Genomic DNA, 12,497 nt, shown 5'->3' with positions numbered 1-12,497 from the left:
GCTCCTCCGAAAGGCATCTGCTGAGGAGCAGGAGGGCGGGCAGGCGGGGGAGCCGGGGAGGTGAAGGGCTGCTGAGCCTCAGCCGTGGCCCACGGGGTGTCACGCTGGTGCCGAGAACAGTTGTGCTGGTCCCTGGGACAAGGGTTGGGATGCCTGGAGTTGGCGTCCCAGTGCTGCCCTCATTCCCAGCAAGTCCAGGACACCTGTGGCAAAGTCTGGAGAGTTTCAGCAGAAAAAAAAGAAAATAAAGAAAAAAAAAAAAAACAGGCAAAAAAAAGCACAGATATTCTGGCACAGAGATATGTTTTGACTTTCCTTGATGAAATGACATTTTTATTTCCAAAAACTGCCTAGATTGACTCTGCGTGCATATAGAGAGAAGGTGGAACAAACAAACCAGCGCATGTGACAGCAAGAGGTTTTATTCTGGGGACAAACAAAACTTTTCTGTTGACTCAGAACAAGCTTTGTTGCTTTTTCTCTTTTGAGTTGAGTTGGAACACTTTGGGGCCATGTGTTTTTTTTCTTTGCACGGTCACAGCTGGAACATGCAGGTCCTGCGGTGGGATGACAGCCCCGGCCGGGAGCTGTTGCCTCCTGCCAGTGCTCACTCGTGGGATGGAGCTGCCTCTGCGTATCTTCTCCCCAGGGAGCCCTTCAGAGCCTCTGTGCTCAGCTTCTGTCCTCAGTCACCTTTTTTGCTCTATTGGCTCTAGAAAATGAACCAGCAGGTTAAGTGTGTGCAGCTGGGGAGGTGGGGACCCCCTGCTCTCGCTGATGCTGCGGCTCCTGGGCTCCACCCGGTTCCTCCAGGTCCTGCCACCTTGCACAGCACCAAATCCCACGCGTGAAAAAACTACAGAAGAAACCCCGGACACCACTCTGTGACTGAGCCATGGGATAAAGTTCAGAAACTGCCTTAAGCCTCTTCCTAAAACCTTGTTAGCAACCTGCAAAACAGCCCTGGCATCTGAGCACATCTGGAAAAGAAAAAAAGGTGTGCACAAAGGCACCCGAAGACCCAGAGCCCTCTCCCTGTTCAGCCCAGAGAGACCCAGTACTTGAGCTATGCTGGGATAGAGGAGAGGACGCTGGAGAGAACGGAGCCCTGTGTCGGGAGCAGGGATGCTGACGGAGCAGGGATGCTCACAGAGGGGCTTGTCCGCCCGGCCTCCTGTGTTGCTCGGGGGTGAGAGGTGGGGATGGGTGGAGGGAGGGGGTCTCTTTTGCCTCCCATTGCCGCCTGCTTCAGATGCCCCCGGCTTGTGAGGAGCCTGCCAAATGCTTTCCATAGAAAAATGGATTATTCTACAGTCAGATTAATGGGCTTTCATTTTGCAAAACATCTGTCACTGTTAGTCCTGGACAGTGAGCGTGAAATTAGTTTTGACTGCAGAAAGGCAACGTCGGTGTGTAATATGTGACTTACATGACAACGGCCCAGGGAGCTGGCTGGGGAATGGGAATTACCTGTTGAAGGCAGCTGGGGGTGCCCCGGGCCGGTCCCTGGGAGTGGGTGTCCTTGCTGTGCCCATCACCGCAGCATCGGAGCTCTCACCCTGCGGCTGGTGGAGTGTGCTGCGAGTGTTAGGGAGGAGAGAGGGAGGGTGAAGAGGGCACAGGGCTCCGTCTCTGGTGATGTTTTTGAGTTGGGGTGCTGGCAGGTTGCTGCCAGAGCATGCATGAGTGCTGGGAGGGCTTGGTACAGGGAGGCTGTGCCAGGGCCCCAAAATGCGGGTCAGGGCTTGAAATGCGCATCAGGGTGCCGGCACAGCCTCCCCATGTTTGCAGGTAGGGAAAGACCAGCAAAAGTGAGCCAGAGACCTCTCTGGGTGCACTTTGGCCCATGCAACAAGTTGAGTCTGATGTTTAAGATCCAATACTGTCAACATTTCCAACCCTAGCTCCCCATCCCTTCATTTATTTAACCCCAGTGTTTCCATGTTCCCCTGTTTCCTCTCTTCCTTTCCCAGCTGACCCTTTCTGGCCCCTACAGAGCCGTGGTGGGTCTCAGCTGGTGCCCTTGTGTCTTGCAGATGTACATCCAGACCACGACGCTCACCATCTCAGTGAGTCTGAGTGCCTCGGTGTCCCTGGGCATGCTCTACATGCCCAAGGTGTACATCATCCTCTTCCACCCGGAGCAGAACGTCCCCAAGCGCAAGCGGAGCCTCAAGGCGGTGGTGACGGCAGCCACCATGTCCAACAAATTCTCTCAGAAGGGAGGTTTCCGCCCCAATGGAGAGGCTAAATCGGAGCTCTGCGAAAATCTGGAAACACAAGGTAAAGTGGCTCCCCGTGGGGATGGGGAGCTGGTCCTGCCGGCGACTGATGTGGTGCTGGGAAGCCCAAAGCCCTGGCTTGCTGATGGGCCACAGCCATGCTGTCCTCCATGGGTGCAAACAATGCTGGCAGCTCTGCTCCTTGGCAAAGGGACATCTCAGCTCCCTCCTGCCCCATGGCTTGGTCTGCCATCTCCCAAGAGAGACGGCAGTGTGGGGAGGGATGCATCCCACAGGCTGGGGCCACTCTGCTACCCGCCGTGCCCAAAGTCACCCCGAGGAGGGAGGTGTGCTCCAGTTATCTGCACTCCAGCCGGGGCACTTGCAGGGATTCCTGGCTCTCGCGAGGGGACAGCATCATCTCCTGTCTGTGGGCAGGGGAGATTCCCCCTTTGTTAATTTTTTCCCACCCAAGAAATGCCATTTTCCATTACTGCAGCTATGTTGCTGAGACAGGACATGTCCTGCCTCCCTCTGATCAAGATTGCTCCCGGTACTCCCATCCCTCCATAGGCCTGTTTGTGTTATCCCGTGGGAAATGCTGCTGGGTGGGTAGCAGGGGAAATAATGCTGGAGACACGGTCATGCCGCTGCTGGGTAAGATGCCGGTTGGGGCACATGGAAATCTGCTTGAATACCTCGAGAAGGACCCTAATGTGAGTCCAACCTGGGTGCCCGGAGCTGCTCCCGGGAAGGCTCTGGTGTGGCTGATGGGAAAAGGTGTTCAGTGTCTGCCTGCAGGCTGTTTCCAGGAGCCAGGCTGGAGCTAAGGCTGACACAGGGACAGAGCCACCGATCTCCCCTGGGAAGAGAGGCTGGGGGCTCAGGAAACCCAGGGAAGGTGGGTGCATGCCTGTTCTTCGTTTGGGTTTCCAAAACCAGAGCCTTGCAGGAGGAAGAATTGGTTGGAGCCAATGCTGCTGGGGTCCTTTGAGAAGGGAAGTCCCGTTTGGGCTAATCTGAAGAAAAACCTCACAGAAATACAAATGTTCCTCATGTACCAGCTGAGTTTCTGGGTTCCAGCGTCAGTGGGATGGAGACCAAATAGCATTTCCATGGAAAGCTGTGATTGTCTTTGTAATCCCACGCTTGCTCTCTTTCCAGCCTCAGCTACTTAATGTCCCTTGGCATCTCTGTATAACCTCCATATCCGCATCGCTCTGTGTAATGGCTCTCGCTGGCGGTAGCTCTGTAGGTGATGTCTCTCCGTAGGCAGTCTCTCTGCATAATCAACTCTTTCATCTACCAGCTGCATTGTGAAGGGCAGCTACACGGTCAGAACCCCCTCGCCGCCTGTGCTAGAGGTGGCTTTTGCCAGCCGCTATCGCAGATCTGTGTGGTCTGCGGTCCTACTCCAAAGTGGCACTGCGTAGGGGTCCCTCTGTTGCCCCCATTTTGTCTGTGCAAGAGATGCTTCATGCAAGGCTGGGGCTATCTGTGGGCTCCCCACGGTAAGGGCTCACTGGGAACATGCCAGCCCTGGGCTGGGGAGCCACCTGGTGCCGGACTCCCCGTGGCATCAGTGTCACAGGCTGTGACGCTGTGCATGTGTGATTTTGTCTCCCTCCAGCCACACATGGCTCTTGGCTGGGGCTCTACTGGCACAAAGGGCCAGTACCCCCTTTGCAGCAGAGCTTGGAGGTCTGGATGCAGCAAGCACCTCGTCCGGGACCCGAACCCAAACATTCCCATATGCTCTTTGCTGTGCTGAACATCCTTCTCTCCCATGGGACTCACAGCAGGAGCCTCTGAGGATCGTACGTGCTGGGAGCAGGGAGAGCTGAGCCTCCCGTCTGCTGCATCTCCAGCTCCGATGTGTCTTGCATGGGGAATACAGGAGCTCGCTGTGAACGGGGCTGGCGGCATGCTCCCGAGGTGTGCCAAGGTGGGGAGGAGGGCACGGCATCAATGCTGGGGGCAGGAGGCACGGTGGGGTTGTCAGCGCAGGACCAAGGGGCCGTTTTTCACTCTGTCACTGGCGGGTCACGTAACCTTAAATAAACAAACAACAGAATAAATAATTCACAGGGCTTTGATATGGGCAGATTGGCTATGAAAACATTGCAGCTAACAAATAGCTCTGTCAGCTCTAATTTCTTATGGCCTATCTAATTGTTATCTGGGAATACCAGTCTGAAATCTGCAGCAAGGTTCATTTGTCAGTGAGGCACCGAGACAGAGGGAGAGCTGCTGGGCATCCTCTCTGTGTGGTGCCGGTCTCTGCAGAGGACACGTTTGTGCTGCTTGTGGTGTCTTAGGCTTTGCTCTGTGTCCCAGTGCTTGGGAGGACTTGTCGTTGACTGGAGGGTGTCCATGTGTCTGCTGAGCCCCATGGTGCCTAGGGACCTCACGGTGGGATCTGTGCAGAGCATCGTGCCCGGCCGAAGCACTGAGACAAGCCAGGGTGTAGCAAGGTGCAGCTTCCACTTCTCCCTGAGCTGTGGCTGCTGCTAAAAGCAAGCGGCGTGCTGCAGCCTCTGAGTCCAAAGGCAGTGGTGCAGCCCTGTGGGGAGCGGGAGGATTTATTGCTATCTGGCATTTTCCTGGCGCTGGTCCTTGCTGCGGCTCCCCCGGTGTCAGTGTGGGACATGTGGTGGCTTTGTAGCCATTGCTGCCTCCTCTCCTCGTGTGTTCAACCCCGTCCCGAGGGCTGGGGAAGCTGGAAGGTGACAGCAGGTTGGCGTAAGTGCCCTGCTCCTCCAGCACCCGAGCACGGGCACGGGGATCCTTGGCTGAGGGATGCAGCCAGGCTGGTTGGCTTTGTGCCACCGGCTGCCGGTGCTGGCAGTGACCTGCTGCTCAGCTCCCAGCTGCCATGGAGCGGCGTGCAGGGGTGCAGGCTGCCCAGCTTGGGCCCCAGATCGTGCTCTTGCAGGGCTGGGGCAAGCTGAGTTTTTGGGAATGCGGAGCAGCTGCGGGCTTGTCTGTAACAGGTTGCTGAGGGAAGTGAATGGGAGCCTGAGAGCACATTCCCTCTAGCTCATGTCATGTCCTGGGGTCTCTCTTCAGGATGAACTGTCTTTAGAGAGCCCCCAAGGGCTGCTGTGGGCTCAGCCCCTCTGCCACGGCTCAGTGCCCTTGCAGGGAACGATCCTGAGTGCCGGTGCTGGCTGGACCCATGACCATACCCCATGTCACGTCCCCGCCAGCATCTCCTGGCACGACGGTCAGGTCAGGGTGACAGGAGGGGAGCCAGAAAGGGAGGGTGGACTTCATTAATGATACATGTGAGGTCTGTCTCTCTTTCCAGCACTGGCTACCAAACAGACCTACGTCAGCTATAGCAACCACGCGATTTAGCTCCAGCGATCGCAACTGCCTGGCGCAGAGGGAGGCTGTGGATGCCACGACGCGGGAGGGAGCTGAGTCGCATCGCTCGTCGCAGGACACTGGAGGGGGAGTCGGACGGGACGGGGAGGTGGCAGCGGGGACACACACACGCTCCTGGTGGGGCCGCTGGGCAGAGCTCCTGGGGAAGATGGTGATCAACAGCAGCAAAAAAAAAATAAATAAATAAACAATAAAAATAAACCACCGACCAACTGACCACCGTGACAATGCATGCCTCCCCACGGAGGAAGAGGAACAGTTGAGCAGGGGGGACATGGTGTGGGGAAGAGGTGACGGACTTCGGCAAGTCTTTGGGGTTTTTTTTCTGTATCTTGGCAAAAAAAAAAAAAAGAGACCCAACATTTTCCCTTTTCTGGAATTTGTGAGATTGTTTGTGGTTGTGCAGAACCTTCTGTTTTCTCTTTCTTTTCTTTTAATCCTCCATTTTCTTTTGTTCCTGTCTTCCTCCGTCCCTCTTCACTCTTTCTCCCATATCCTACCAAATTCTATATGTTGCAAAAAGGAAAAATAAATAAAAATACATAAAATTTAAATAAAAAACAGACAACAAAATAAAATAAAATAAAACCTAGACTGTGTTCAAAGTGCTGATTTCTATAGGTGGTTAATTAATGTATGTGATGACCATATGGATTGAAATATGTCTGCTTTATGTACTGACCAGTCAAAAATCAAAAACACACAAAAAAAACAAAGTTCAGTGCCTGGATGTTTATGAACTATTCGATGACTGTGTAGAGCATGATCATTTTTATACGAGGAGATTTCTAATAAAAGACCATGGTTTTGCACTCAGCGTTTGCTGTCTCTTGGTGACTGTTCGTTCCAGGCTCCAGGAGGTGACTTGATTTTGGCTGATGGGGGAGGTCTTGGGTGGCCAAGCGCTCCAGGACAGCATGGGGCTTGGTGTCCTTCCTCTCGAGGCCATCCTGCTGCAAACAGGGTCCTCGTGAAAGGGGATGGGACAGGGAAAGGAGAGCTCAGCATCACCCTGGCACAGCGCATTGAGGCACACGCTGTAGTCTGCACTGCACCAACGCTCAGGAGTTGGGGCAGGAGCTGGGGCAGAAACGGCTAATTCCTCCTCATTTGTTTTTCCCCCAAGTGTGGGCTGAGGCTGGAGGGGTGGAGCAGAGAGGAAGGGATTTTCCAGGGCTTCCCCCCCTGCAGAGGCAGGGCCAGCTCCACCCTTCTCATCAGGACCAACCTGGGCTAATTAGGGAGCTGCCAGCCAACAGGAGCAGCTCTGCTCTTCCTGGCTTCAGCCTTCTCCTTGGGATAGCACAGCCTGGTGCGCAAGGTGCGTGGCTGTTCAAAGAGTCTTGGCTTTGCCTGTTTTGGGGAGGTTTGGTGCGTTTGCTGCCGGTGTCTCTGCCCCTGTGCTGTTGGAAAGACCCTTGGAAAGGGGGTGGTTGTGCTTGTTTCCTGCTGGGTAAGGAGAGGGTGATCCAAGCTTGTCTGTCTTCTGGAGAGCAGATGGGAGGTGGGGAAAGGAGGCAGAGAAAGGTGCTGCTGCCCGTCCCAGAGAGGTGAGCCGCCTCCTGCTTTGGGTCAGGTCGTTGCTTTAGGTACCCAGGAAAAGCGCTGGAGCTGGTGGCAGTGTCCTGACCTTGCAGAGGCAACGAGTGTGCTGGGACACCTCCCCATCCCTTTGCATGTGTTCTTCCTGGCCTGGAGGTGCCCATATATTCCCTTTTCTGAGCCTGAGTGAAGTTATCCCCGTGTTTTGCGTGTTTCTAGCCCTATTTGTGTATTAATTGCAGCTCCGCTCTCGCTCCAGCGAGTTGCCCAGGCTGTATGCCCTGGGGAAGGGAGGCCTTGGTGCTGCTCCAAGCACCGCACCGCACCGCAGGGAACTTCAGCCATTGATCAGTGCCAGAAGGGAAATGCGACTGTTCCCTGCCAGCACGGAGAGGACAGAGCATGGCTTGAAGGCAGGAGTTAAAAAAAGAAAAAAGAAGTGTAATGAAAAGCTTGAAACTCTGATAAGATCATGCTTGTCAACAGAGCTTCTCAGGAGAAAAAAAACCTGCTCCATTCCCACCGCATCCATCACTGTCGGATCAGACGTGAAATGCTGCCTGGTTCAGAGGGCTCCCAGAAAACCTGAGCTGATGTCTCTGGTGCTGTTTCTAGCTCTAAGATACTGCTCTACTGTTTTTACAAGCAGCTTTCCACCCCGAATTCTGCCTGATAATGACTGGAAAGGCTGATGGTACCTTAATTACAGCATCCCCCTCCCTTCCCTTGCAGTATCTGTGAGGAGGGATGCTCTGAGTCCTCCAGAGAGGCTGTGGCTGGGGACTGACCGTGCTGCCACCCAGCAGATCTTCCAGGCTCATCTGTCCTCTGATGGTCTGGGGAGTTCTGCAGGGCATGGTGCAGACACCGGAGCTGGACAGGGTGTGGGAAAGAGGAGACCTGTGGTAGCAACATGGTCTACCTGGGTTGATGCTTTCTACCCAGGCAGGATGCAGAGAGCTGTGCTGATCTAACTGCTCTACTTCAGTAGCTGAATGAGCTATTTTTTTTGCACATGCAAGTACTTCTTCGAGGTGTTACTCTGTGTCTGTCTTGTTCTCAAACATTTCTGCCTTCAAACTGCTTCCCTAGAAATGCAGCTAGGCCTGGAGTGTGTCCTGCCAGCCGCTCAGGCTGTGCTGCTGTGGGATGTTATAGCCAAAAGGTGTGCAGAAATGAGAGTTGTGCTACCGCTGTTGGCAGCCAGCGATGCACAGCAGCTCCAAAAGCTGTTGCTTTGGATGGTGGGGTCCGGGCTTCAGTGGCTAGGATGGCACATCTCAAAGGGGTGCTTTTGATGCTTGCTTGGTGCTCAGGGTCTTGGCTAAACTTCGAACGTGGTTTCAAATAGATTCATGTTCCCCTCCTGCATCAGACCCTATTTAAACACAATAGCTACCCTGATTTCTTGATGGATCTGGTGGAGTGTTAAATCAAAAGAGTCCTCATGTGGGTACTTATTTTGGTGTAAGTGTGCTTTACAGTGATTCAGTCTTATTCCTCATAGTCTTTAGCTTAAATGATATAAAGATGCTCTTAAACAGATATGCAAAATATTTGCACAAATCTAACCTCACTGGTCTCAAAACAGAATTTTAATTGGCCCCATTTTTTATCAGCTGAAACCTACATGTACTGGCACCGTTACTGTGTGCTGCTAAATAGACCTGTATCCCTCCCAGTGCTGGGTGAGTTTCAGCAGCAGATGCAGTGACCTCCCAACATGGCTGGTTAATTTTATACGGCATTTCATGATACAGTGCTGTTTAATTCTAGACACTTATTTGATTATGAAAGCTAATTAAAAGGGAGCAGTCTATAAGCAATTGAGATGGATGTAGAGTGATGTGGATCTAGGCAGGCTCTGGTGCTGATATTTGCAGAGAAGTGATAGCTGCTGCTGGGGCAGTTTTGGGAGCTAGCTGGTGTCTATTAGGATTGGGTTTCTGCTTTGCTTAGTATTTTTGAGAGCAGTTTTGCTGCCTGTGGCTGAGCAGAAGAAAAGCAGAGTAGATACTGATTGCTAGATACTAGATTCCTAGTTTTCGGTACTTTGTGTATTTTATTTTTTTTTTAAATAAGGTGCCTGTGCTGAAATCTGTGCTGTTGTTTCTCCTCCCTGCCTCCCTTACAGCTTAAAAGCACTTGTCTGATTTTCCCCTTATTTCTGTGAAGTGTTGTTGAATTTAAATAGCAATAATTGCCTGAGTTCCCTGAGTGGTTGACCTGCACATTTTTTGCTTTTTCTGGGAATCTGACAAGTGGGGGGAGAAACCCGGGCTGGTGCCATCTCTCTCCATCACCTGCTCATATCTGCCCCCTCCTCGAACTTACTGTTGGCCTTGGCTGCCATTCCCAATCCCCAGCTCTTCTCTTGAGTTCCTTTCTCCAGGGACAAGTGGGAACTTTTGGGGTCCTGCCACCCTTTCCACGGCACAGCTTGGGGCTGGAGTAGGAAGCTGTGTGTAGGCTCATGTCCCCAGCCCTGCATGGAGCAGCAGCAGCACAGAACCTGTCATTAACTCTCCTCTGTGAGAGGCAAATTACAGACTTTAGTGGCACAATTAGGCCAACTCAATAGGAAAAGGAAAACCAAAATAATTTCTCTGTGAATTTCTCTGTCTGCCCACCACCTTGTCCCTTGCTCCTCCATAGCACTGACTTGGGAAAAATTACTCCCCTGCCACCCAGGTCTGGAGACCTCCTGTTGAAGCCATGGCAAAGCTCCTTAGTAAGCAAATCTGGAGGAAGGGGATGGAAAGAGCAGGGCTGGAGTAGAAGGTGGCTTGTTTCTTGCTCCAAGACAGATCTCCATCCAGCTCCTCTTCCACAGGGTGAGCCACAGAGTCCCATTTTGGTCCCAGGAGAGCTGAGTGCTGCTCAGAGCAAGGTGAAACTTGCGTTTAGAGCAGAAGGCAGCAAAGCCTGTGACAGATGTTGTGGTTCGTTATGCAGTGGGGGACCAGCTCTGCAGTGAGCAAGTTGAGCTAATTTCTATGCTACGAAGCATTTCTCCCAATGAGACCCGCTGCGAGCCAAAACCTTTGGCCTGGAGCATCAGGCCCTTGTTGGGCCACTGGGAGCTTTGAAGATGCAAATGGAGACCATGAACTTAATTTTCCCGGGCTGTGGGAAGCCAGCAAGGAGGCTGGAGGGCTGTGATGAGCATGTTGGTGCTGCTAAGAAGACGGGTGATGCCTCTGAGTGGTCTCAGGGGGACAGTGGGTGCCCCAGAGGGAGGTGGAAGAACCCCAGCCCTGCAGTTGGGGAAGGACCAGTGGCAGAGTGGGGCTGGACATGCCGACTGCCTGGTTTCCCCTCGGCGAAGCGGCCCCTGCGGCTGGAGACCACAGCCATGGATGGAGGCGTGCGTGTGGCATGTATGCGAGGGTCTCTCCCTGGTGCCAATGTTCTCTTGTATGGCCAAGCGAGTCAATGGCAGATTGTGTTGAAATCTCACTTCAGCGGCGAAAGCTGCAATTAGCATTTAATGAAGCTTCTTGCTTTTATTTTTAGGTAACCTCTGATTCCCTGACTGTGTAATTTAGTCCTCCATTGCTTGGAGATAATTAAAGTATGTCACTATAATTTGCTTTTTTTAAAAGCCTGTAATTATGTTTTTATTGAGAATAAAGGGGGGGGGGGGGGGATGAAAACAATGTTGGGGAGGAGAAGGCTTTGGATGGGCAAGGGGGATTTCTTGCAGCCTGAAGGCTTAGGAGATCTTTCCAGGATGCTGGTAGACTGGAGACAGAGAAAGGGCTCCTTCTGTATTAGTGTGGGTAATAGCAAGGTGCAGTGTTGCAAGTGGAGATGTGAGAGCTTCAGGCGTCCACAAGCCCTGATCGTGCCTGCATGTGTTCTAGGTGCAGCAAAACTGTGGTGTGTGTGTGGGGGGGCTGCATGAAGTACCAATGCTGCTTCCTCTGCTGCCTTGTTTGTGGTTTTCAGCACCGTTCTCCTTCCAGTACCCTGGGAGAGGGGGGCTGTCCTGCTCCGTCTGCACCCCAAGCTGCAGGGCAGCTGAAGTGGGGACAGCCCAGGATGGGCTTAGCCTAGAGCAGAACAGCTGAGGTCTCATCCCTCCAGCCTCCCACTCCCAAGACCACCCTGCCAAGCCTAGCAAACATCTGCGCACACGCTGGGTCTTCGTGTTTCAATTGCAGGCATCTGGTCTGTGTGACAAAACATGCTTTGCTGATGCAGGGCTACGTAGCTCCCACTATATGTCTTCCCTGCACAATAACAAATTAATGGGGAGGAATTAAATGTATCTTCCCAGGCCTGGCAGGACTGCACAGCCTTTGGGGGATGCTCCTTGCAGCTTGGGCTGTATTTGCATCTGTAAATGCTGCTGCTGGATGTCAAACAACCTATGTCCCTCCAAATCCCCCCAGCGCTGTCTAATGCTGAATGTGCCAGCTAGAGCATCCTGACTTGCTCCAGCCTGTGTAATGCTGTGCATGGCCCTGGGCCAAGCGTTGTTCCCAGGCAGCCCAGCGAAGCTGCTTCCCTGCAAACTGGTCTGAAATAAGAGTGTGGCCATCACAGGAGGAACTGCTCACCTACAATTCACAGCCTGGAAATTGGCTGTTGGAGGGAAGTTGAATAACGAATAAATTCAAGATAATTGATTGGCCTGTGGCCAGTTCACAGCCAGAGAGAGCTGAAATGAGTTGGATTGTTGGCTTTTTTCTTTAAGTTATTCTCACTCAAATTTTTGAGCACTAAGAGGTTACATTTAGTTTAGAATATATTTAATTCATTAAAACGTTGATCTTCTCTGCTGCAGAGTTCAGATCTGATCCCAGGCTTTATTCCTTATCTAAATGCAAAGGTTTCTTGCCAGAAATACAAAGCAGAAAAAAACCTTCGTGCTTAGGAAAAGTGACATGACGAAAGGAGCATGGTGCTGGACTATGTTCCAGTTCTGGGAACCTGCTGCAACTTGAGCTGACATCCTCGCTGGCACGTGCCCAGTTTCCTTCTTGCCCATACTGGGATGCAGTCTTTAGGGGCTCTTCGCCCAGTCCCACAGTTCTTGGTGTGTCCTGGATGCTGCAAGCAGCAAGCCGGGGTCCCTGCAGCCGGCCCTAGTGCAGGGTACTTGTATGCTGGGATGCTGTGATATTTGGTGCAATCACCTGCAAAAATTCTGTCTGGAGCTGTCTGCTTGTTATGGAGCTGGGGCCAAAGCGAGTCACAAAAGTCTCTTTGATAGAGCAGCATCAGATCAGGGATTTATGTTCAAGTGTGGCCTCAGGCTGTGCATCCGTCCCCAAAATACCTGCTCTCCAGGTGTCTGAATCGAATGGCACCGTGAGTAGGATCAGTCCCCTGCTA

At 52.7% G+C, this 12,497-nt stretch overlaps 1 protein-coding gene across 4 annotated transcripts in view; it reads left to right on the top strand.

The window, feature by feature from the left end:
- GRM4 (glutamate metabotropic receptor 4) overlaps nt 1-6,402 on the top strand; it is a 55,794-nt gene extending 49,392 nt beyond the window's left edge. For all 4 annotated transcript variants that reach the window (XM_049832753.1, XM_049832754.1, XM_049832755.1 and 1 more), the window contains 2 exons: nt 2,037-2,283; nt 5,533-6,402. In XM_049832753.1, the coding sequence (XP_049688710.1) occupies nt 2,037-2,283; nt 5,533-5,582 (297 nt within the window). In that variant the 3' untranslated portion in view covers nt 5,583-6,402. The remainder of the gene's footprint in view (nt 1-2,036; nt 2,284-5,532) is intronic.
- Nucleotides 6,403-12,497: the final 6,095 nt, after the last annotated feature.

Source organism: Accipiter gentilis, chromosome 29, assembly GCF_929443795.1.
Source record: "Accipiter gentilis chromosome 29, bAccGen1.1, whole genome shotgun sequence".
Lineage (NCBI taxonomy): Eukaryota > Metazoa > Chordata > Aves > Accipitriformes > Accipitridae > Astur > Astur gentilis.
This window is presented reverse-complemented; position numbering and strand designations above follow the sequence as displayed.